Source organism: Nipponia nippon, unplaced genomic scaffold, assembly GCF_047370975.1.
Source record: "Nipponia nippon isolate SJK-2023a ecotype South Korea unplaced genomic scaffold, ASM4737097v1 scaffold_8, whole genome shotgun sequence".
NCBI lineage: Eukaryota > Metazoa > Chordata > Aves > Pelecaniformes > Threskiornithidae > Nipponia > Nipponia nippon.
In genome coordinates, this window is record NW_028262402.1 from 9,402,717 (window position 1) to 9,427,799 (window position 25,083).

Consider the following 25,083-nt stretch of genomic DNA (forward strand, 5'->3'; position numbering starts at 1 on the left):
AATAATGTGGATAAATGTTAGAATGCTTTAGCCTCTTGTCTGATGAAATCATGAAATAAGATAGTACAGATCTGTCACTATAAACAGTGTAATGGGAATCTTGATACTTTTTTTTTAGTTGTCAGCCCTGTTTTTCCCCAGTAGTTGACAACATATTGATAGGTGGAATTGTTTCTCGTTTGAAGATGTCATTCTAGAAATGGTTTATATGATATTTCTGTATTTCCATGCATTTCATATCAAGGTCTCATCTGCTACTTTATGTGAATTCAATTGGTTATTTCCAGACACATTCACTTAATTTGTTATCCATTAAAATGTTTGTTTGTAGCACTTCAATGTATTAGATTAACCTCATGTTAAAGAAAAAGAAATCTGCAAATCCTTTTTTGCTTGGAGCTTTTGAAAACTTATTAAAAGTTACATGTAGCATTGAATAATAGTGGAAATGTGATTAAACTTTGAATTGTAGAGAAATCTCTGTAATCCAAGCTATGAATTTATGTTGTACTGGTCTACAGAACACCACACTGGTCAATGATGCAGAAAGTATGCTGATTGCAACTGAATGCTTTTGTGCAGATTTACTGGCAGTATTTGCTGTACAAGTGGTTTTGAATATGCAGGTGGATAGTTTAAAGTCATCTGAAATGTGAACTTTGTTGTTAATACCAGGAGGATAACTGCGGAATAGATGAGGAGGAGTACTGAATGTAAAGTCAGTGATAGGCAATAAAATACTGTGTACATTATTTATTTATTCCTGTAAAGTGTTGAGTTGTAATCTCAGATGATTGGCAGTTTATACATTTCTTCGGCTTCAGATAATAGGCTGGATAGGAGAGAGTACTGGAAGTCTGCGTTATGACAAAAAGATGCACCTATTGAAAGCATATTCTAGGTCACATCAGAAGATGAAGAGCACAGGACATGGCCATTACTATTAACTGCAGTTTGTACAGTGCTGTCCATCTCATCTGGCATCCCTAAACACTGGTTGTTTGCCTGTGTTTTCCAATAAGCTTTGTGTAAGTTGTTTTTCATTACCTGTAGTTTTTTAGAAATTTCTCAGTATTTCAGCATACTCATTTTCTAATGACTTGCTTTAAAATTTAAGACCTTTAAAAAATAAACCCCATATTTGTGTAAAGATCCTGCTTTACAAGAAGTACCCAGTTCTACATGTCAATCCAGGTATTTAGTGTCAGTAATTGCAGAACATGGTGTATTGAAAACACTTGCAGGGTGTTTGGGTCCAACTGATGTGGTGTCAGCATTTGAGACCTATAAAACCTGCAAGTGCCTAAAATCAGAGTATGTGCTGCTCTTATGTACACAGGAAACCATGTCACAAAACCAACCCTATTTTCTGCTCAAGCACAAGAGGTTATGTGTAGGTGACTGAGTTTGGGGAAGGAGCATGTATTGTTACAGTGGACTTAGAAATTTAGTTTTAAATGATAGGAAAGCAGACATCTGTACTAGCCAAGCTGAAAGACAGCATGCACTATTTAACAATCTGTTAGTTTTACAACGGTATGTAAGAAAAGTAGTGCAGGAATCTACAACTAAAAATGCAATTATGACCAATTTCACCTTTGTTTGCCTTACAACCATGTTGTTTAAAAAGTTAATAGTTACAGCACAAATCTGAAAGTTGGTGTTCTGTGTCTTGATCACAATAAATACATTGATGGAGAAAAATGTCAATTAACGGATAGGCAAAGTTACAAATATTTAGCTAGGAGGAGTAAATGCAGAACTTGATCAAGTACTGGGATAGGGATAAGGAGAAGTCTTGAGGAGCTTAAATTAACTTCTTGAGACCAAAAACAAAAGATTGAAAATAAAAACTTGATGTATGATTTAAGTTTTGTGATTTTTTTTTTCTTAATATGAAGAGCTGGATAACACCATAATAAAGTAATGTAAAGCTAATAAAAAATATTTGACAACAGTGCCAGACAGAAGAGAGATCTTTTTCAAAGCCTCTTCATGCTACAGAAGAAGTGGTTTAGATACCCAATGTGACAGTCTGAAACTATCTGACAGTGCATTTTTTTTTTTTTCTGTGCTCAGTGAACTGAGGGCTTGCTAGGAGAAAGTGGTAGAATCAGTGAACTAAAGCTTTTCTAGATATTATTTCTGTTTTGTGTGGATATGAGCTGAAAACACTTCAGGGAATTTCACTACAGTAAAAACGTGTTGAAGGCTTGTTGGCTTTAAAGCACACACGTGCATCAAGAAAAGCTGGCAGACCCCGTCTGTCCCATTAAATGAAGCTCAAAACTGGGGCACAGCACTTTGTGAGGGTCGGTAGCCGGTGTGGTGCCTCGGACCACAGAGATGCATGGAGCAGAAGCACCCGATGTGCTGTGACTGTTGCAGGCAGCCCATGTCTTCTGGGGGTGGCCTGCAAGGGGGCAGGCGCATCACATAAAGTGCCTTGCAAAAGCCCTCACGCTTGTCACGAGATTGTGGTTACCTACCCGGAGTAACCGTCTGCCTTCAGTAATACTTCAGTATCAGACATGGGTATTTGTGTCTCCTGTATTCAGGTGTGTGACCAAGTACAAATCTTCTGAGGTTATGCTGCACAACTGAGGGAAATACAGATTTTGTCAATCGATGTTATACAGACGGCATGAAGAGCGGTGACCATTGCTTAATTTCCTCTGCTCAGGTAAATTCAACTGAAGTTCCCTCAAGGGCCATGCTACTGTGCCTGACTAATTTGGAGGCAATTTGTTCAGGTGCTTAGTGTTGCTGCAGTGTAACCCTGAAAATAACATGCCTTAAGCTTGTTTATACCTTAAACAAGACTGTATTGTAATTATGATTTTCAAGCTATGGAGCAAGTGCTGCTTGCTGAAACTTGTGGGTCCTGTTAGCAGAAGCCCTTCATAGTCAGAGATGGGGAAATCCTGTACTCCGGACCCATCCCACTCTCAACCCCTTTTATTGAAAGAAAGTACTAAGAAAACAATAATTTTCTCCAAAATTAAACATACAAAGACCTGTTAGACCCTGCTAGAATTTTCAGTTAAAAAGCACACTGTGACATTATCCGCTCTATTCTCCATGTGTGGCCACAGAGCATCTTTGGCCACTTGAACAAGTCACCAGTGCCAGTCACCTTAGTTTGGCATTGCGGTCCTTTACAAGCAGGTGAAGACCAGATCACCTAAAAGGATCTGCCTGAGGAACAAATAACTCGCAAACAACAATTTGATGGTGTTTCCCTGGCTGGTACATCTGTTGCTATGTCTGTCCAAATAGCATGGTGGTAGAGTAACTAGCTCTCAGAACTTGCTGTATAAAAGTTGTATCTATGTATAGTTGATTTGAGAGCTGGAGCATCCATTTTGTCTGATGACAGTTTTAGGAGATGTGGAAGATGGTAGAGACGTATGGTGGGTGGTAAGAGAGGGTGCTGGGATATGTCTGAGCTCCCACAACTCCTGTTACTTCCAACTTCTGGGACTCCCGGTGTGCACTGAGCCCACAACAGAGCACAGTGCCAGGTAATCGTGTCCCAGAAGTTATGCTCCTGTATCTGAAAACTTGGCTGAATACAGTAAGGATTGAAATAGGACATAGCTGTCTCTACAAATGTGATTAATTTGCAGGAGTTATTCTCTTAATACTTAATGTGTGGCAGCTTATAGCAAAACTAACTCCTGTTTTGGATCTTGAAATGAAATTTCCAATGCAAGAGTGTTCTGAGGGAATAAAAGTCAGTCAAGTGCTTCAAAAACATAACCTTTTATTTTTTCTTTAAAATTATTTCGAGATGTGGTATTTATGCATAATTTAATTTTAGCCATAAACAGGCATGGACAGAATAGTTCTGATACTTAAAGTGGGAATCCTGAGGCTGTTCGCAAATTCGTGTAGTTCAGGAAAAAAGTTAGAGCAATGATGTTTTGGCAGCCCAGCTTAACAATGAGAGAAAATAGGAAGATAACACTAATGAAGTTATTCCAACATAAGCTAGTGAAATAAGATGATGAAATTCAAAAACTGTGGAACAACTTCAGGCAATAACTTGCCTGCTCCCTTAGTACCCTCTTTTTTTTCAGTGCTCTAAAGGAAGTAAACTAATTAATTTTACACCCATCTATTCTTGTAGTACCTCTGGCACTATACATGTGCATATATACATATAAATGTTTATTCTGACTAGCAAGTTTTGCAGTTCCTCTTGTTTGTGTCATCCTTCCATGCAGAACTTGTACTAAATTATTCTTTCCTGTGCTGCTCTACTCCAGAAAAACCCCGGAGATATTTGATATATAGTGTAAGATGAAAGCAGCCCGAGATGACCTAGCAAGAAATAATAATCACAAAAGGAAAATGGGTTCCTCTTTGAGTACACAAAATCTTTTATTGACAGTAGAGGTGTGTGAGTGAGTTATTGCTGGCGGTTATAGAGATGGTTGTGTGATCAAGTGTAAATATGTTTATGGATGTTGAAGTGTTGTCTGTTTTGAACAAATCTAAACCAAGCTGAAAAGAGTCTGGTGGAGGAAAGCATTCTCTGTGAAATTTTAAGCTCCTTTTGCTCAACATGAGTGGAAGATTCCAGACTTTTCTATTTGGATAAAACTTCCTTCCACATTGCCAAATAGAAGTACTTGCTTTCTATTGTGTTTTGCAATCATTTAGTGAGGAGTTTTCAGTAACTGGTAATATTTGATCACAAGTATAATTTGAGGTAGTTTTCTTACATAGCATACATCCATTTTTATACACAGTTTAAGAGGTAATTCATACAAAACTAAACCTTGTTATACACAGGAATATTTCTCAGACACCTAGTTTTAATGCTTGTTTATTGAATTGATTCATTAAATGCAAGGTGATTTAAAAGTTATCTTTCTCCCTCATATCTCTTCTCTTGATTTTTTTGCAAAGTGCCAAATCCAGACAGGTTTCTCTAACTTTCTCTGTAACAGCTGCATGTAGTTACACGTACATCAAGTGAGTGTAGTATGTCTGAACAATGTTCTCCTCTGCATTAATAACATACAGAAATTACTGTGATTAAAGCCTTTCAGTGCTTGGGACCACAAGTTAAATTGCTTCTCAGAAACTATTTTTTTTCCCTTGTTTTTTCAGTGTATCACCATAGGACTGAAGAAAGTGGCTCAAGAGATTCAGACCTGGATTTTCATTCTTAAGTCTTTAAATATTTTTTTATCAAAACTTTAACCCTGAATTTTCTTGGAAAATGCCTAGTAGAGAGAAAATTGCAGCATCCTGTCATTCGGGTTTTTTACTTGACTGTGTGCTCCCGTTTTTATCAGAATCATAGAATGGTTTGGGTTGGAAGGGACCTTCAAAGATCATCTACTTCCAGCTCCCCTGCCATGGGCAGAGACATCTTTCACTAGATCAGCTTGCTGTCAAAGCCCCATCCAACCTGACCTTGAACACTTTCAGGGATGGGGCATCCACAACTCTGGGCAGCCTGTCCCAGTGTCTCACCCTCATTGTAAAAAATTTCTTCCTTATATCTAATTTGAACCTACCCTCTTTCAGTTTAAAACTGTTACCCCTTGTCCAGTCACTACAGGCTCTGGTAAAAAGTCTCTCTTCATCTTTCTTTTAAGCCCCCTTTAAGTATTGAAAGGCTGCAAAAATTTCTCCCCAGAGCCTTCTCTTCTCCAGGCTGAACAACCCCAACTCTCAGCCTTTCTTCATAGCAGAGGTGTTCCAACCCACTGACGGTTTTCGTGGCCCTTCTCTGGACCTGCTCTAACAGGTCCATGTATTCTTGTGCTGGGGACCCCAGAGCTGGACACAGCACTCCCGGTGGGTTCTCACAGAAGCAGAGCAGAGGGCCAGAATCCCCTCCCTCGCCCTGCTGGCCACGCTTCTTTTGATGCAGCCCAGGGTACGGTTGGCTTTCTGGGCTGCGAGAGCACATTGCTGGCTCATGTCCAGTTTTTCATCCACCCGTACCCCCAAGTCCTTCTCCTTTATTCTAGTGCAGCTTTGGCAGGAATTCCCTTAATCTTATTTAGTACTCTTAGGTATCGTTATTTAGTGTTTAGAAATCCAGATACCATTTTGGCATACTTTTAATACTTCTAAGTACAGAATGTTACCTTTAAATCCTTTATTTTTGGTGACAGTATTAAATGGTACTTATAGATGTTTATTTATTCTGGAGTTGAAAATACACAGGAGCTGTCTGATTGTTTAAGCTGTTTTTGTAGCTGGTTTATCATAATGAATAAAGTGCAAAACAGCCTACATTTTCTAATTTTCCCTATTTTTCTTCTAGATTTCCTTGCATGCGCATGAATATTATTTACAGTTCCCAACTCTGTCCTTAACCTGTGCAGCTAAAATGTTATAGATGGGCAATAACTGGTTCCAAAAAGAAAGAAAGAAAGAAAGAAAGGCCCTGTAATGAAAGTCACAAGTTATTCTGCTTTAAAACCTGCCAGTCTGTATTATTTTGAGGGAATGTACGCTTAATTTTATGAAAAGCAATGCATGGCCTTAATCCTCTAGGAAAGCCAAGTAAGGGGAGAACAGTGAAAGCGGTCATTTAACTGTGGCAGGTGACAGCATCAATGGCTTTGACTACATCCCAGTGCTGTAAAAATTTTCAAGGAAAAATTTATTATATTTATGATTTTCCCATGTTTAGAATGACATACCTGCACGTGGAATAGAGTCCCATTTGCAAAAAGAGATATTCCTAGCTAATGCAAAAGAAACTGGAGGTTGCACAAGGCTTAATTCATTTGACATTTAGCTACAAAATTACCAGATCCTTCTGTTATCATGCAAGTGTTTAAGAATTTTGTATTTTTTTTGTGAAAAAAATTTCAAATCTACACCAGACTTCTAGAACTTTTAAATAGAAAAGTGTAATCTATTGAGATCATTTAGCAGAAAGAAACAGTTCAGTGCAGAATACTACACCTTTCAAAGGAACTGCTTTTTCAATTTATATTCAGAAACTATTTTTTGATTGATTCTGTGTATTTTTATAAGTATTACTTGTTTTGGTGTTTTTTTTCCTATGATTCCTGTTTATGTATAAAGCACAGCTTGACTGCAGAAACACAGGCAGTGACTCCTGAAGTATGACATTCACAGGTTCCCCTTTATAGTCTTGATAGGAAGGTGCTGCTTCAGGGAATGCAGCTCTCCTGTCTTACAAGAATGCTTTTTTTGTTTGTCAGCCCTGGGAAGTGAGCACTTTCAGCCCTTTGACGCTTGCTTGGGTAGCATATGTAGATTGGGAACCTGTTTTTCAGAGGTAAAATTATGGAAATTTGTAACCCTGCTGACAAGTTATTTGCATAGCCTAGAATGAAGTTCTAACAGTAACTCAGAATTGCAGTTAAAGCACTTCATTGTGTTAACTACAACATCTGGCACAAGATAGCTGTAAGGAAGCATACTTTGTCAATAGCCATATAATAAGGAAATTTTACAGAGTGTCTATTGGATAGCGTTATTTTTTTGTTCCGAATGCATTGACCTTTGCTAACGTTACCTGGCGGTAAAGATGACTAGTTACAGCACATTCCAGGAAGTGCAGCTGTTTGCCCTCTTGCAAAATAATGAATGTATTTGTTTTAGAGACTGTGCAAGGAGATGAATCCCCTGGTGACTGATACTGCTTTCCTTACCGAAGAGCTAGAAGCCAGGAATCTGAACTGTTAAGAAACTGCTTCAGCCGATGCGTGTTAAAACCAGCATAAGCTTTTCCAGTCATAAACTGAAACCAACTCTCATGCTGCAGTCATCTGCCACTTTCACTCAGATTCTTCTCTTCCATTGTTTTTCAAATAGGAACTGTAAAAAAAGTCACTTCTGAAGCTTCTTTCCTGAAAAAAGAAACTAAATATTTCAAATATTATATTCATAATATTTGAAGCCTGTTAAAATAATTTTTGACATGGTAGAAGTAGAAAAGTGTCTATGACTTTACTAAATGTTGATTTTTTTTAAATTTTTCTTTTAGTAGGAAGATATATGTAAAGACATTTAACTTAAAAAGTGACATTCATAATATCAAGTTTATCAGAATCAAACCAGGGATGGGCAATTTTGTTAGTTCTGCTGGCTGTGCAATTTTTTAAAATAATATTATGTCTCTGGACATAAATTTCACTGCTGTTCTTCAAATAATATTGAATCCTCTCCAGTTTGATTCATAGAAAATATTTTCTAATGTTTTATCACTAATCACCTTGGGATGCATGCTAAATATGTTTCGCTAATGTTTATTCTGTTAGCTTGAAATCAGGTGACACTTGCCAGAATTTTTGCCTTTAATAATTAAGACATCCCCTAATTCTTTTAGATAAGATAAGGTTTATAAAAAAGAGTTATTTTGCTTTTGTCCTGGTCCTGCATACACTCATACCAATTTCATTAGGCTGGTGGTGGCTGTGTTTTAGGAAGAGGTAACTGGAAGAAGCCTGCCTTCTGAATCACAGGCTGCAGGTCCCCCTGTAGTGAGCAGCTGTCTCATGTTGCAGTCAAACCTCATTTTAATTCTGCACAGGCACTTGCACCCTCTACAGTGGTAGGTGGAGGATTGCTCTAGTACTGGAGGCTTCTGATGTTTAAAGTTTTACTTGTTTTTGTGGCTGGTCTGTTCTCACTTGTTTACGTATCAGCCTGTGAGCGGAAATAATTCTGTTACCTGCTGTTCAGCCCCTGGATGTTTTTATAGACTGAGGTCTTCTGTAATGAGATTGCTTGTTGGAAGAGTAAATATGCCAAACTCTTCTGTCTGCTGCTGCAGGATGGGCACTCCCCTCAACTAGTACGTTCTTCCTTTCCATTTCCTCTGGTTTGAATTCTGCTCTCCTGAACAGTGTAGGTACATGCATACATTTATTTACATACATACATATATGTCTGTCATACATAGCATCTCTAGATAGAGTTCTGTCTCTGCTGGAATTACTTCTTATGGTTTTCTCTTTTCTCTTCTTACTGGAGAGAGGCTGGTGGGCTCCTCTGCTAAGGGTTTCATGGTGCCACAGGCATAGATACAACTTGGCGTTAACTGCCGTATTGCAGCAACGTTTCTCATACAGCTTGGAAGACTAATCATCAATATGCAGGCTCATCTGGTTGCATTACCATCGGATTGTTATGCACATTATTAGCAAACATATGGGAAGACATGTTTTTCTTTGTGCTTAGCTGTGGAAGCTGCTCTGAGCAGTGTGTGTGATGGTGTAGCAGATGCTTTTGGAGCTCAAGGGCAATTGGGGCTGTGAGGTCCTGTGTGGATTCAGCTCTGGTGCGTGCTCAAAGCTGTGAAGTCCTGACCAAAGCAAAAAGAGATGCGGCATGTTTGGCTCCTTCACTTTCTGCGTGTGAGAAACAGTACAGACTGCTTCATTAGAAAACCTTGGCAGGATTTATCCATTTGAGCTAATTGCAAGAACGGTGGAAAATCTGTGGGCAGGTGAAGTTATCCTTGTTTCAAGCGAAGAAGGTTAAACAGTGTTTGTTCTAAGCATGTGCTGCTAAGGTAGCTGCTCATCTAGAGTTGGCTTGACGGTGAAAAAGGCCCAGTTTAATAAGATAAATACCCAGTCAGCAGGAGAAAAGCTCAGTGGTGTTTGCTTATATTGGAAAAATACAACATTTCAAGCATCAATAGGTGTGAGGATTGTGGATATGTGAGCCTCAAAGGAAACCTGTGGAATGAGCATTGCACTGGCACGATCCCAGGCTGTTGTGAGGAGTGGTTCTGGTGTCGTCTTCTTGCCCACCTCCACCCAGGAGAACTGGATGCTGTGCAATGAAAGAGGTGGTTGCTGAAATGAACGGGATCAGTCACCGATGCTGACAAGGCAGGTATGATGCAATGACAGCCAAGCTAGGGACCTTGTCGTGGCAGGCCTGAATTTGGGTCTTGAGATGGTCAAAATGGTGGCAGGTTGGATACAGGCTGAAGAGATAGAAAGAAATACGGTGCACCTAGGAGAAGCTGTTTGAGGGCTGGTAATGTCCCTTACTTACCAAGCGCATTTAATGCCTTAGTGAATGTAATGGAAATTTGGGCTGAGACATAGGCTATACAAGAGTAGTATTTTTGGAAAAGTGTGGTGCGTGAGTGTCAGTTCAAATGCAGGAGTCCCTGTGTAATCAAGCAGTGAAGGATTAGGCATGACAGATACAGCTAGAGCACTGGACTGGTAGCTGTGGTCAAGGGCTGAATAACTGAAGGAAATACTGTAATGTGAGCTAATAAATTTTCAACCTCAGGACAGAAAAGAGATGATGGGAACCATTTTTTGGCCTATGTGGTCTCTAATTGGTTAAAGGGATTATGATATTTCCTTACCACGGGGTACAGGATAAGAAACAAGGCATCCTTAAGCCCACACAGTTCATGCCTTTTGTGAGTTTCTGTAGGAGAGCTGAAGCTGTGGTTTATTGTTTAATTGCATACCAAGTGTCTGTGTCATCCTTTGTATGCAGATAAGAGTCTGTGCATCCCACCATTGTTGTCTTATCTTTTCCAGAGCAGTAACAGATTGGTTGATTTGTCATGATCTTGTGGCACAGGTCCTTTTCCTTTTGTTTCCAGTTGATGATATCCTCTCTTTGCTGAAGGATTCAAGCGAGTAAGCAGTAATTTCACACACATCTTTGTCTGCCAAAAATGTCATTCAGTCTTGCTCCCATGCTCATATTATTTCCTTCTTTGTGTCAGCAGAAACATTCATGTTCATCAGACTGAGGAACTCGATCATGAGATCAATTAACCTTTTTTTTTTTTTTTTTCCCCAGCAACTTTTTTCTGTGAATCAATTATGCAATCCCATGTGCCATACAGCTAAACAGATGCTTACGCTACCACAGGGAGCTCTCATGCTGGGGTGGGAGGAGACGACAGAGTTGGTGTAACATGTCTGAGAGTTGGGGATGGTGCAACCACTTCATTTGGAGGCAATGCTTAAACATTTGTGTTCATAAAAGTCTCTCAGTCTGACCTTGCACTTAGAAATACTGGTCTATATCCCATTTCACTGAAACTAACCCTGCTCAGATTTGTTCACTTTTTCTTGCGTGTTTTGTCTTCCTGTGTTAAGGATGCCTCTCAGCTTTGTGGGAGGCATCGCACAAACTCTCACATTCTTTTGAGCCAAGTTTTGTTACTGAAGTTTTGGTTAAATATGTTGCAAGGTTTAGCCTTACCTAAACTGTAGAAGAAACCTTTTAGCCTGATGTTTACCCTTCTGGTACTCCTTATTACAATTTTTCCTTTAGCAAGTCCACTGTCCAACTGCACACTAATAGTCATCTATCATTCACTAGTAGCTTTCCGTATAATAAGTCTAGATCAGGAAAGATAGTAGGTTATTTTCACATGACCTACTTTTGAGATAACCATTTCTGAATTATGTTTCAGTTTCATTAACTCTCTTTCTTTAAAAAGCTTTCCGTAACTTGGAATGCTGCTGTTAACTAACAGGCTTGTAGTTGGTCAGGTCACTTTTTTCTTTTTTCCATTCCCCTTTGTTGTTTGCTGTTTTGCCATTTTCCTAAATTACAAATGTAATTTATTCAGCCTTAAATCAATGTAATAAACCTCTGTGTATAAGAATTTTTTTAGGAAGTTTTGTGGAGTGTTTGGATTCTGAAATATTTTTAGGAAAGGTGTTTGATTCTCTTTAAGCCAGTTTGTAGAGTATTTTCTTTTTTTTGTTGGAGCATTGAGTACAGCTTGGCTTTGTTTCTCAAATGTAAACTTGCATACTAGAAAAAGCTGCCTTTGAGTAACGCTTATGATGCACAATGTGGTGCCACTGTAGTGTTTGGCATTTATTAATGCAACTTGCCACAGTAAAGTGAAAGATTTACCTTGGAATGCAGGGAAATTTGACCCAGGAATGTCCAAGTACAATAGAAGTATGGAAAACAAAACATGCCAGACACTGAGATTTTTTCATTAATCTTAGCCTTTCTTTAGCTATGTCCAGTGATTTAATTTTGTAGCTAGCTCTTATGAATATCTGTCTTCTCAGTCCCAGCAGTGGCAAAGTTGCATTCCAGGATGTATATGAGAAGGCCCGATGTAGCATCTGCAATCCGCATGTGTGTATTGTGTTTTAGATAAACCTTTGCTGTATAAACATCTCAGTAAACAAATGTGTAGCTGACATACATATGCATGTCAAAATATTCTTATGTTTATACTAGTAACCATGCAGAGTTTTAAAAATATGCTTCTTTAGCAGTTGTTTGTTTCTGTATAGCTTTTCTATGCAAATGGCAAGTTAGTGCATGCGAAGGAAGCACTGGGATTTTTAAAAATATTTCAAATATTAACTAAGGGAGGAAAACTGGTAGTATTTAATCCTGATCTGCTGCCTCTTTTTCAAAATACATGAAAAAGTTAAAATGATATTATTTCTTAAACTGGTTAGACTGAATCCTGAGTTATTTGCTGCAGTTCTTCTCTGCTTTTCCAAAAGCCATAATACAGAAGATCACTTAAAATTGTGTTCGTTGTGACAGAGATACTTGAAGAAATCAAGACAATACACAGAAGCCAAGGTGCTGTCACTTGTTTCCATGTTACAGCTGTATTTTACTATCTGCTGAACCAGAGTGGTGAAGGTTTGGTAGACATAGATGTCTGATTTTACTGTTTCAACTTCTTCAGGAGACAACTGAAGAGTGTACATTGTTTAGGGATTTGTAACATGTCTTTATTGAGCAGGCTAAGGTGTCTACTGATGATAGTTCAAAAAAAAAGAAGGGGACTGCACACACAGTTGTAGCTAGCAGTGAATATCTAAATCATGTAATCTGTAATCAGACTCAAAAATTAATGTTTTCTGACCTGATATCCCTCAGTAGAAAAGAAAGTAGAAAGTATCTAATGTAGTTGGTGCGATATAGAACAAGAAGTGGGATTAACATACATACTTTTTCATGCTGCTGCATAGACTCACACTGCTAGTTTCCTCATCTATCACCAGTCAGGTAAAATCAAAAAATAAATGCCATCACAGGAATTATTAACAGGGTGATAAAAACAGTCTGGTTTTTTTGAAGTGTTTTCTTGTGGATTTTTCCTTCCTAATCCTTAAGAACAATTATCTGGTAGTACACAATATTTGTGCTGAAGAATTTCTCCCTTTTTAACATAAACTTAATTTGTCTTAACAATCCTGATCTGCTCTGCCCCAAACTTATTTGTCAAAAATATTAAGGAGGACAAATGCCATAGAAAGCGAGCAGGTGCTGGAAAGCAGTGGAGATTTCCATTGGATGAATATTGGCTTAGAAAGCAGAGCCCTGAGGAGCTGATCTGTAGCAGCTGAAGTGCATGGAGGCAGTAGTAATAAAATGAGTTCCTACTAATGGAGCTTTTCGGGCTTTCCTTCTTGAGGTGGCGTGACCCTGGCGGGCAGGTAAGTCGCCTTCTAGTCACTTGCTCACTCTCCCACAGCAACAGGGGAGAGGATCAGAAGGACAAAAGTGAGGAAAAAAACCACATGGGTCAAGATAAAAACAGTTTAGTAGGCAAAGGGGGGCGGGGCGGGGAAGAAACAAGTAATGCAAAAGCAATGATTTACTACCAGCAGACCAATGCTCAGCCACTCTCAGAACAATGGCTACTTTGGAAAAACTCCTCCTTTCCGCCCCAGTTTTAATGCTGATCATGGCATTACATGGTATGGAAAATACCTTTGATCAGCTGAGGTCAGCTGTCTCAGCTGTGTCACCTCCCTGCCTCTTGCCCAGTCCCAACCTGCACATGGGGAAAGGGGCAGAGTGAGAGACAGAGGAGGCCTTGACCTGCTCAGCAATAGCTAAAACATTGGTGTTATCAACACTGTTTTGGTCACAAATCCAAAACACCATAAGGGCTGCTATGAAGAAAGTTAACTCCATCCCAGCCAGACCCAGTACGCTTCTAGTGACTCACCTGTAAGGCAGCAAGTACAGTAAATCTTAATAGGTTTACTAACTTTGCTCTGAAAATCCAAATATCCAACAAATTCATGGTAAAGGCAGCACTCTGTCTTTAAATGACAAACATTTTAATTTTACCTTCCAAATTAAGGATTAAATTCTAATGCCCAAACTGAACTTCTCTAGAGCTTATTGTCAATTATCAGTTAGCTTTCCATAAGCTCAAGCCTCCCATCTGAAGCCTCATTAAATTAAAACAATGAAAGCTGCTATGAACAAAGTATCTGAATCCTCTTTCTAATGTTTAGACTTCCTGTTTTCTTGCTCATTACTTCATAGTTCTTGAGGATAAGTTTTGGAAATGTAAATCAAAGTTAGCGACTTTTTTTTTTTTAAATTACCAAGAAGCTTCACCTCTTTCTCTGGTTAAAATTCTTCTTTAAAATGTTCTGTGCATTTCTAAATTTACTTATGTTTTTATGAGTAAATAACTCATGACTTTCCAACATAGTGTTCTGGTGAGGGCTTGAACTGCTTACCTTCATTATATACCACACTGTACTGTTCTGTAAATGGCAGCAACTGAAATTTGTTAAAATCATAAAGAAAAGGAAAAATAATTCTTAGATTGTGGGACCCTAAATCTTCTCCTAGACTACAAAAACTTTCTTTTAAACTGTCTCATAATTCAAAGAAAATGCAGAAGTGCAAGTGAAACAATTAACAGCTTGGTGAATTGGATTAGAAATCTAGTTGTACCTTTGGAAACTCGTGACAATCTAAAACCTCCAGAAAATAGCTCTTACCCCTGTCTATTGCTGTGAAGGATTTCCATAGATAGATTCAGTTGTAGCAAACAAGCATGTGCCATCCTCCAAACTGACAGGATGTGAGCCTGGTTTAACTCAAAACCTTGAATTAACAAGCCCTACGAGACATGTCCTCCAATAGTACAGGCAGATTGTTTCACGAGCTGTTGACAGATTTTTGTGATTAACAGTTGCTCCTTATGAAGACACTGTATAAACCAGTTCAACTTGCTCTATGGGGACATGCGTTTTGGAGTCCTCAGTCCCAGAACTAGCTAAAACATCAAGTCGGTTTCAGAAGAAATCTGATGGTTTACTTGCTGTCCACCAAAACACCTAGAAACTCATGGCAAACAGAAGCTTCCAGTTATTCAATGAAAATGTTTTGCTTGTCATTTTTAGCAACTGAAGATATAGTTGAGTGTCTGTGGTGCTTCTTCACGGCACTTGCAGGGTAGGGTGGTTGGGCATCTACGTATCTGTTCCAGGGGTTCTAAAAGCCCTTTGGAGATCCCAGGAGATTTATCAATGCGTTACGCCAAAGCCCTTGAGACCCAGCATTATTTTGCAATGCTGTTTCTAAAAAGTAGGTCTGAGCAGAATAGTTTCAGGTTGGTTTGTTACCTGTCAAGAGAGGTTTGTTGGAGCCTTTCAGAAGCATTTGCAAGATAAATGCAGTGAGGCTGTAGAGGTCCACGGTACTTAATCAGCAGTTAGGAGAGACAGGTAGATATAACAATTGCAGGACAGTGCTAACAAACAGAGTTAATATATAATGTCATGATAGTATCTGGACCAGTTTTCTTTTTAAAGCAAAAAAACCAGACAAGACCATAGTAGTTTTGGTAGCTTCCTTTTTTTTTTTTTTTTTTTTGGCTGACATAAATGAACAAAAGTAGATCTTTTGAATGCCTTACAAATTAATATAACTTTTGTTCTAATTTCAGGTGTACTTTTACAATATAAACAGATAACTCCTATTTTTTAGGACCCTTAATTACTGTAAATTAAAACAAATTATTAAGTGCTAGTCCTTAAAGACTAAGAATAAATTTGGTCTAGCACTCTAATAGGTAGTTCTGCTTAACTCCACAGAGGAGTAATATTTACGAAATGTAGATAGGTTGATACTGGGACTGGATCCAGCAAATAATAAATAAAGCATTTATAACTTTAAAACATGAAAAAGTTGCACAGATGTTTGAGTATACAGTAGTTCCCATGTAAAACCTCTAAGTAAATGTTGCCATAATTCTTAGTGATCCATATGATGTTGTCCTCTGTTATTTACAGATTAGTTATACATACTAAAAGCGTTAACTTAATGAGTTATGAAATGTATTTCCCAAATTACAGTTTTATGAACTCTTAAATGTGTTCCTGATTCTTCCTGTTTACATTTTTCTCTATTTTTATTTATTAACTCCAATGCTTTCTCAAATTCTTTTGTGTTGTACGTCATTATCTACAAGCCATCACTGCCTCCGATGGATCCTGAGCGGCAGATGGTGGGGAGGGTGGCTGGTGGCAATACTGCTGTAGATGTCTTGTGCTCTTCCTGCTTTTGGCCACTGTTGAAGGTAGAGTTCTGGGAAAAACAGACTTTTGGTCTGGTTTGGTGCAGCTGCTCTTTATCTTCACAAGTTATTACTTAAAGTGAGGAAAACTTTTAGCTGCATTTTTAAAAAGTGTAAGTTCACAGCAGCAACAGCCACTAATTCATATGCTTTGCTGGTAGCCTTAACTTTTTGATCACCCAGCCAGACCTTCAAATTTGCAACAGTGCATGAACTGGGAGGTTTCTGGTGCTGTAAGCAGTGTGTGTTTTTCCTAATGAAGACCCTAATGTGTTCTGCAATTCAAAGACAGAGTAAGGAAATAGTGCAAAGGAAGGCCTGCCTCCTGGCAGGTTTTTTTCTCTAGTGTCAGACAGATGCTGACTGACATATACCACTGGATCTTTTACTATCACGAGGAAAAAAAAAACACAATTGTGCCTTATCAGAAGATTCTCCAGCTCCTTTAAGGGCAGGTAAGATTAACTCAGATAGCAGAGCAACCTGACTTGTCCCATCTCACAGACTGTATTATAGTACCTCCTTACAAATTGTGGCGGTCCTGCAGATGGTGGTGCTAGAAAAGAACTACCTGAGAAATTGAAAAAGTGTGTGCAGCCAAAGGTTCCTGAGATCCTGACTAACCTCAGGGTATTTGGCATTCCCTCTTCACAGTCAGGAGCAGCTTTGTCTGCAGTGACCATAAGATGGTGGAGTTTAGGATCCCAAGAAAAGAGAGCGGAGCAAAAAGTAGGACCATTGCCCTGATTTTCTGGAGAGCAGACTTCAGCCTCTTCAGGGATCTGCTTAGAAGAATCCCATGGGATGTGGCCTCGGAGAGAAGAAGGGTCCAGGAAAGCTGGCTGATATTAAGGATCACATCCTCCAAGCTCAGGAAGGACCCATACCAACAAGCCAAAAATCATCAGAGACAGCAGGAGGCCTGCATGGATGAGCCAGGAGCTCAGACATGAAAAAGAAATGTATGAGAGATGGAAGCAGGGACAGGTGACCCAGGAGGAATACAGAGCTGCTGTCCGAGCATGCAGGGATAGCATAAGGAAAGCCAAGGCTGACCTGGAGTTGAATCCATCAAAGGATGGGAAAGGCAACAAGAAAGGCTTCTACAAGTACATAAACAGCAAAAGGAAGGCTAGGGAAAACGTGAGCCCGCTGATGAACAGGGCAGGGGAACTGGTGACAAAGAAAAGGCTGAGGTACTCTACCCTTGCTCCAGACTTAGGGTTAGGGAGCACTTAAACAAACTGGATGTACAAAAGTCCATGAGGCCTGGCAAGTTGCACACACGTGCTGAGGGAGCTGGCTGATGCCATTGTGAGGCCAATCTGAACTAACTTCTTTCACAGCAACTGAAAGAGCTTCCTGAAGACTGGAAGAAAGCAAACATCACTTCTGTCTGCAAGAAGGAAGATTTGGGGAAATAGTGGCAGGTCAGCATCACCTCAGTTCCTGGGAAGATGATGGAGAAAATCCTCCTGGAAAGCATTTCCAAGTGTATGGAGGGCAAGAAGAGAACTGGGAGCAGTTAGCACGAATTTACAGAGGGGAAATTACGCTTGCCCAACCTGATGGCCTTCTACAGTAAGGTGACTTGGTAGATCAGGGAAAAGCAGTGGGTGTTGTTTATCTCAGCTTTGGTAAGGCTTTTGACACTGTCTCAGTCTCCTATAACATCCTCCTAGACAAACTGACAAAATACTGCTTAGATGAGTGCATACTGGGGAGGTTTGAAAACTGGCTGAACAGCCAGACCTAGAGGGTTGTGGTCAGTGGGACGAAGTCCAGTTGGAGGCAAGTCACTAGTGGTGTACCATAGGGGTTGATACTGGGGCCAATACTGTTTAACCTCTTCATTAGTGACCTGGATGCTGGGACAGTGCACCCTCAGCAAGTTCACAGATGATACAAAAGAGAGGTGGGTACACCAGCTGCTTGTGCTGGTATTCACAGGGACTTGGACAGGCTGCAGAATTAGGCTGAGAGAAGTCTCATAAAATTCAACAAGGGGAAATGCCAAGTCCTGTGTCTGGGGAGCAATAATCACATTCAGAAGTACATGCTGATGGCTGATGGACTGGAAAGCAGCTCTGTAGAGAAGAACCTGTAAGTCAGCAATCTGCCCTTGTGGCAAAGGCTAGCAGCCTTTTGGGCTGCATTAGGAAGAGATATGCTAGCAGATCAAGGGAGGTAATAATTTTTCTCTCCTCAGCACTGGAGAGGCCACATGTGGAGTGTTGTGTCCACTTCTGGGCTCCCCAGTGCAAGAAAGATATGGACTTACTGGAACAAGTCCAAAAAAGAACCACAAAAATGATTAAAGGACTCTTCATGCGACGGGAGGCTGAGAAAGCTGTTAAGCTTGAAGAAGAGAAGCCTCAGGGGAATGTCATCAATGAAGAAGAGGGACCTAGATTTTTCTCAGTTGTGACGGTGACAGGACAATAGGCCTTGGGCACAAATTGAAATGTATGTGATATCATCTGAACACAGGAACACACTTTGTTACTTGTAAGGTGGTCAAACAGTGGCATGGATTGCCCAAAGAGGTTGCAGAGATATTCAAAACCCAACTGGATATGGTCCCGGACAACCTGCTTTAGCAGTGGGGTTGGACTAGGTGATTTCAGCAGATTCCTTCCAGCCTTAACAAATCTGTGATTCTGTGATTTTGGTGACTACTGCAATAAGAGTGAAACCAACCCGATACAGTGTTTTACTACAAGTCAGCTTAGAATTTCATCAGACCTTTATCTTTCTCCTCCTCTATCAAAGAGGATTGTTCTCACAAGTGGAGACTTTGGCCATTTGAGCATCAGCACAAAAGACCTGTAATCTCAGGAAACACTCAGGTCTCACTGACATTTTCAACCAGTGAACACAGCATTCAGAGTCCTTATTTCTGGATGATCCTTATTGACGTATGTCAGCCTCACTCTGTTTAAAAAAAAATTTTTTTTTTTTTTTTTTAGTTTATTTGTACTCATACAACCTCAAGGTGATTCGTCTCGTATAGGGACAAGAAAGCATGTAACCATGCTTTGTTCTCCATCTGCTGCAGTACAGCGATATCTCAAATAGTGTCCTCCCTGCCACCTCAGTCAAGAGAGGCATGCTTCTCCAGCATCTGCTGCTACCATGAAAGATTTTAGGGCCTTTCCCAAAGTTATTGAAATGTATGGTGACAATTCTGAGGAATCTGACAAAGGCTCTGAGGTTTTCTCCTGGCATCTGATTGCTATGGAGACTGGGGTAGGCTGCTGCCAGATGTCAGAAGCAATGAATATCACGATATTCTACCTATACGAAATTCTTGGAAAACACAAGTTTCACATGGTTTTACTGCTTAACTCGGTGGCTTCTTCTTTATCCATGTTGAACTGATTTCTGTCATTACTGTTGACTGTGAAAAATAACTGACAGTTTTATTCTGCTTTTTTGGCAAAAAGCTGTGTATTCCTGGTACTTGTGATAAAACTTGTATTTCCAAGCTACTCTACAGTTTAACACAGTAAATTGAAATTTTTTCTGTCAGCATTAACAGTTTATATTCACTAGACTTAAATGCTTAAAAAAATTTCCTTTTCTCAAAGAAGTAAGCTGACTGCATTATTCTTCCAGAACATCATCTTGCTTTGAATTTTCCCTACATGAGTTGCTGGAGACACAACAGCAAGGACTTAGACCTCTGCCATTGAGGAGTTACTCTTCATTTTCTGCACTGTCTCTGAAAGAAGCTAGAACAGAATTTAACCTTCTCTAGAACCATAAACTCTGCCTCTGTTATTTAACATTTCGACCACGTGTACTCATCTATATATTCAAAAAAGGAAGCAGTGCTGTTGCTGATAAAGACTATCTTCCTGTCTTTGCCTCCAACCACATCACCACATCTTTGAACGCCTGCCAGAAGTGGTGTGTTTTTCTTTTTCTTCTTCCTCTCTTCTGCATTTGAACACAGACTGTACATTTTCCATTTCACTTGAGCGGTATCATCATGAACATCACTTCTTATATTTATGACATCCTGCCTAACTGTAGTGGAATGTGTGATGTCAACTGACATAGTATCTCATGCCATATTCCACACAAATTGATGCAAGGCATCAACAATCCCCGAAGATAGCTGCGATCACAGTCCTTCTAAGATTTTTAATTCTTTCTGAATGATGCAAGGCTAGACAAGATTTTTGGGGAACTGTCCATCCAGATTCAGATGACATGGAAGTCACTCTCCTTAGCGTGGTAGCTCGCTTGTATGGTTAAGGCACAGCTTTTCTGTATGCCTCTGCACAGCAGCTTCATGCAGTACAGAGGGACATCTAGCATTTTCCCACTGAATCAACAGCTGTCATGCTTTAGTGTTGACAGTTAACAACCATAATGTATCACATAAACATAAGTATGAGATCTTTCTCTTGTGTAAGGAAGTAATTGACTTTTGGGAGGTTATCTAACAAGATAACTCAGTTTGGTTAAATATCTGGGCTGCTAGTGAGAGGCCCAGGACAAAGGTTCAAGATAACACATTTTGAATTAATAATTCTTAAGGCTTGCCTTTCTTTTTACTTTAAGAAGCAATAGCCTTTCTGTTTCTGAGCCTATTGATTCCCATTATTGCAATTGGATGCTTTCCTCCCGCCTCAGTCTGAGGTACACGTTTCTACTGAGCATTTCTGCCTCTTCTTCAAAAAAGCTCAGGAGTCTCTGGAGTGCTGGGACAACTTTCCTTCCCAAATCCTTCCCCTTTTGTCATCTGGACTGTTTCAGCCACATAAATGTGTAGGTTTCTCAGCCCCGTGAGCTGCACTTGTCAATTTTAAATGCGGTGTTAGTCTATGCAAATGATATCCTGCGTCTTCCTGTCAGGCCTTAGTTGGGTTCCTTGGTATTTTCCTTTGATTGGGGGTAGTGTTTCACAGGGTACCTTAATCAGGCATCGATGTCTTTTGCAAAGGACCCTTTCAAGGCTGCAACCATGAGAGGTCTGCTGTTTCTTCTGGAGGAAAAGGAGCGCGAACCTGAATGAGCACTCACTTGAAGGAGACGTGAAGGCTGTTTATTAATTACTAAAGGTTATTACAGATATATTCCGTATTCACATTCATAGTCCTCTGTCTTTCTGTCTCAAGTGCTGTCAACCAATTTTGAGATTCAAAGATTGTAAAGAAACTGAGAATGCAGCAGCATGTTCCAGCCATTTGTGCCCTCCTGGAGGGAGGAGATGTGAGCGCATCTCCTGTCCCAGCAGGTCCAGTCATGCTTAGTCATGATGTGAGTGGACACTGTCTCTTAAAGGTATTGGTTACTGGTGACGTACACATTTAGGAATATTGCAGAGTTGGATTTTGAAGGCACTATGGTTTGTGGATGAAGTGTGCATGTCTTAGGAATATTTCTGAAATGTATACCAGGTAGGCAGCAGTTTAATATTGCTGTCTCATTTCATAATAAATCAAGGTTTATACAGATCAGAATGATAGCACAGGCTTGGGGTAGAATGCTGAATGCATTCACTGAGTGTTCACATTCAAAACAAGCGTTTGGCCTAAGAATAAATTCCTTAATTTTTATAACGAAACTGGTCCCCAAAACTTTGTAATCACTGAAATGCATGTAAAAATAGAAATACATGTTTCATTTTGAGGGAATATCAGGCATCACAAATATAGTTAAACAAGAGCTTTTCAAGTGCCTTCACAGATGCTAACTGTTGATGTTTTTTGTCACTGCCTGGACTTCATCTTTCATAATGTTGCTAACCTTGTTTTTGATGGAGGCATATCAGGCACTTTGATCAATAGCTAGTCTTCAGTTCAGAGCAGAAACAGATACTATTTATTTGTTGGTGGTTGGCAATTCTGCTCAGATACAGAAGATACAGTTTCATTTCTCTTATTTAGCCAAAATAACATTTATGTCTGGTTTGAGTTTTAGTATAGAACACCTGTGAATAATTAACTTCCTTGTACAGCCAATGTTAGAGTAGGTGTTTGTAGTTACAGTGTTTTTACCCTATGAAACCAGTACTATGTGAACTCAGAAACCTGTTGCTTTATACCTGAGGGTTTTACCATAAGAGATCTGGGGAGGAAAAAGCTGCTGTCTTATTCACTGAGGGGTTTCAGCACACAGCCCTGGGTCAGATGTCAGGACCCCTGAAGAGACCTAGCCAACTTATGTGAGATTCATACCCACCAGTAGGTTAGGTAAGGGCTTGGCTGAGCATCAGTAGTAGAAGCTGACATGAATGAGGTCCTAGTTCCTTTTTGGAGAGAGACACACTACTTCAAATGGAAAGGCAGTGCCTGTTTCACCACAAAATTCATATCCTGGAGCTTTCACCTCTGAAACAAGGCCTTTTGATGCATGGAGGTTGCTAATATGTGAATTCAGACTAAATATCAGTTGTAGGGTTTGGGTTTTTTCTTTATATACTGAGGTTAGGAACAGCTTCAAGAGGATAAAAAATTCTTAATTCAAGTCTCAGTCAAGGTTGACCATCTCAAACCCAGTTCAGTTCTGATTTCATTTAGAAACCATTTGGTGAAAAGCCATAAGTATCTCTGAGTTGGAGATCAGATAAAATGAGCATAAATCTCTGTGGTCATCGAACACATTACTTTCTTTCAGATCTTTGTTGCACAAACCTTATTAACTATGAGTGGTGTCTGTTTTTTGTTGTGCACATTGGACAGTGTACATCTCTAGTTCTGCAAAGAATTTTTAAGCTGTCTTTAAAGGAAGGAGGTGACATAGATGTGTAACATTTTTTGAAAGATAAATATTCGCAGATACTATATTTCAAAGGATCTGGAAAAATAGATAGACAATAGGTACCCCACAGGTGCTCTGCGTGTGTGTGCATGTATGCATCATCAATGAAGGTGCCACAGAAATCTGTGTCACCCAGAGTCATGTGGGGGATACTGACATTTGCTCTAGCTTATCATTTAAAAATGCAACATTTCATGCTGAGTATACTTGCATGCTTCTTAAAAACTAGAGAAATAAGAAAATGCATCCAGTTCACAACTCTAAGCCAAAGCAGCAGTGTTTGTCAGCTATCGATCATCACAAAATACTAGTTTTGATTAGCAATTTTTTTAAAAACTTTTTGACAATGTTTTCTCCAAACATTATATTAAGACAGATTTCTTTATTGGTGTTAGATACTTGCATATTTTAGTGCAGTAGGTTCTTTTTTTCCTTTCATTATTTCCCTATTCATTCACTATTAAGTGTTTGTATTTCACCTATTTCTGTTTAGTATTAGAATAAATGCCAGAAACCCACTGTGACAAATACGAATTTCCGTTTCTTCCTTGCAGTTAGTAGGTTCAAAACCCTGTAACTACTGATGAGATGGCTATCCTTGTGTTTTTTGTCATGCCTGGGACTTTTTTCAGTGAAGTTTTCTCTTCTTTACACCCTGATTTAGTTTGTTTCATAAACTGATACGCTTCCAGATTTCCAGGTATCTATATGTGGAGACTGCTGTGTTTAAATTCCATAGGAATTTTGAAAAGAAGGTGGATTATTTGCACAGCGACTGTTGAAGAGCTGTCTTGAATTGGTCACAAGCTTGAAGGTCAGTCTGCATTTACAGTATAAACTGTGGAGTAGAAACCACAGAGGATTGTGAAACCAAACTCTCAGGAAATGGGGAAACATGATGGCTTTAGTATTATGTTGCCCAAACACATTCACTGTTTACTGTCAGGTAAGCTTCTGCTGGCTTTTTCCTGATGTTAACAATAAGTTGTGTTATGTAGGTCAGAATGATCTGTTTTGGGAAGGCATTGCATTAGCTTTGAGTCAAATATATTTGTAGCCTGGTCTCATAATGCTACACTTCACCTCTGCTTTTCCATTCATCGACTAGACTTACTACAGTTTTCTACCCACAGTCAACTCTGCTGAGATCAAGTAAGCCTGTTTGGATATATAAATCTAATTTGAATGGAACAGCTGTATAGCCAAGTGAACATGTGAGCTTTCTGCTGAATAGATAATGTTTTACTGCTTTCAGTTAATGTGTTCTTTAGTACTATTCTTTTAGTTTCACAGTTAAGACAATCATGTCATGTCTGGTATTTGATAAAGAATGGAGATTTATTTTTTCAATTTCATTTACAGAGATGAAAAACTTGGTAAATCTATGTTGGCTTAAAATATGGATGAAGATGTTGGGGAAAATCTTACCTGCTTAGATAGCATTGCTTAGAGTAATGGGAATGTTCTAAATGGTGGCAATTCCTGCTTCATCTTTTGTCACGGCAAATGTGAAAGCATTTGTACATACATTTAGGATGAAATGCTTTAAGGCAACCAGGAAGTAGAAAACATAGGTTTAGTATTTGTTTTATTTTCTTAGACTTCTGAAAACATGATAGGCAGGTGTCTCTACCCAACACTGACTAAACTAGAATATCCTAATTTGTCTTATTGCATCTGTTACTATAAATTAACTTCATTTATTTAAAATATCTGCTAAGGTTTTAATTGACATGCAGTAAAAATAAAAGTGACTAATACTTTGGAAAAAAAAGATTGGGGGAGCAGTCCCCAGACAATTGCAGTTTTACAGTGTACACAAAATTACTACTATTTTCTAATTTTAGGTAAACCATCCTTTCTCCACCATTTGAGTTGCTCTTAATTTTCAAAAGAAAAAATTCTTTTGAATTTTTGAATTCTCACAGAATTACTGAGACTTTGTCTTTTCCTGGAAGTGACATTAAGAAAAATGTAACGCTTGGGGATGTTTT

The 25,083-nt window shown here is 39.2% G+C and overlaps 1 protein-coding gene across 3 annotated transcripts in view; it reads left to right on the plus strand.

Annotated features, from left to right (window-relative positions):
* The window catches only part of TNFAIP8 (TNF alpha induced protein 8), a 64,068-nt gene that overhangs the window by 6,891 nt on the left and 32,094 nt on the right, over nt 1-25,083 (plus strand). Inside the window, exon 1 of one of the 3 annotated variants that reach the window (XM_087741705.1) lies at nt 24,168-24,241. The exons of the other annotated variants lie outside the window; for them this stretch is intronic. Coding sequence (XP_087597831.1) covers nt 24,241 — 1 coding nt within the window. The 5' untranslated portion in view covers nt 24,168-24,240. Of the gene's footprint in view, nt 1-24,167; nt 24,242-25,083 lie in introns of those variants that run through there. 3 annotated transcript variants of the gene reach the window in all.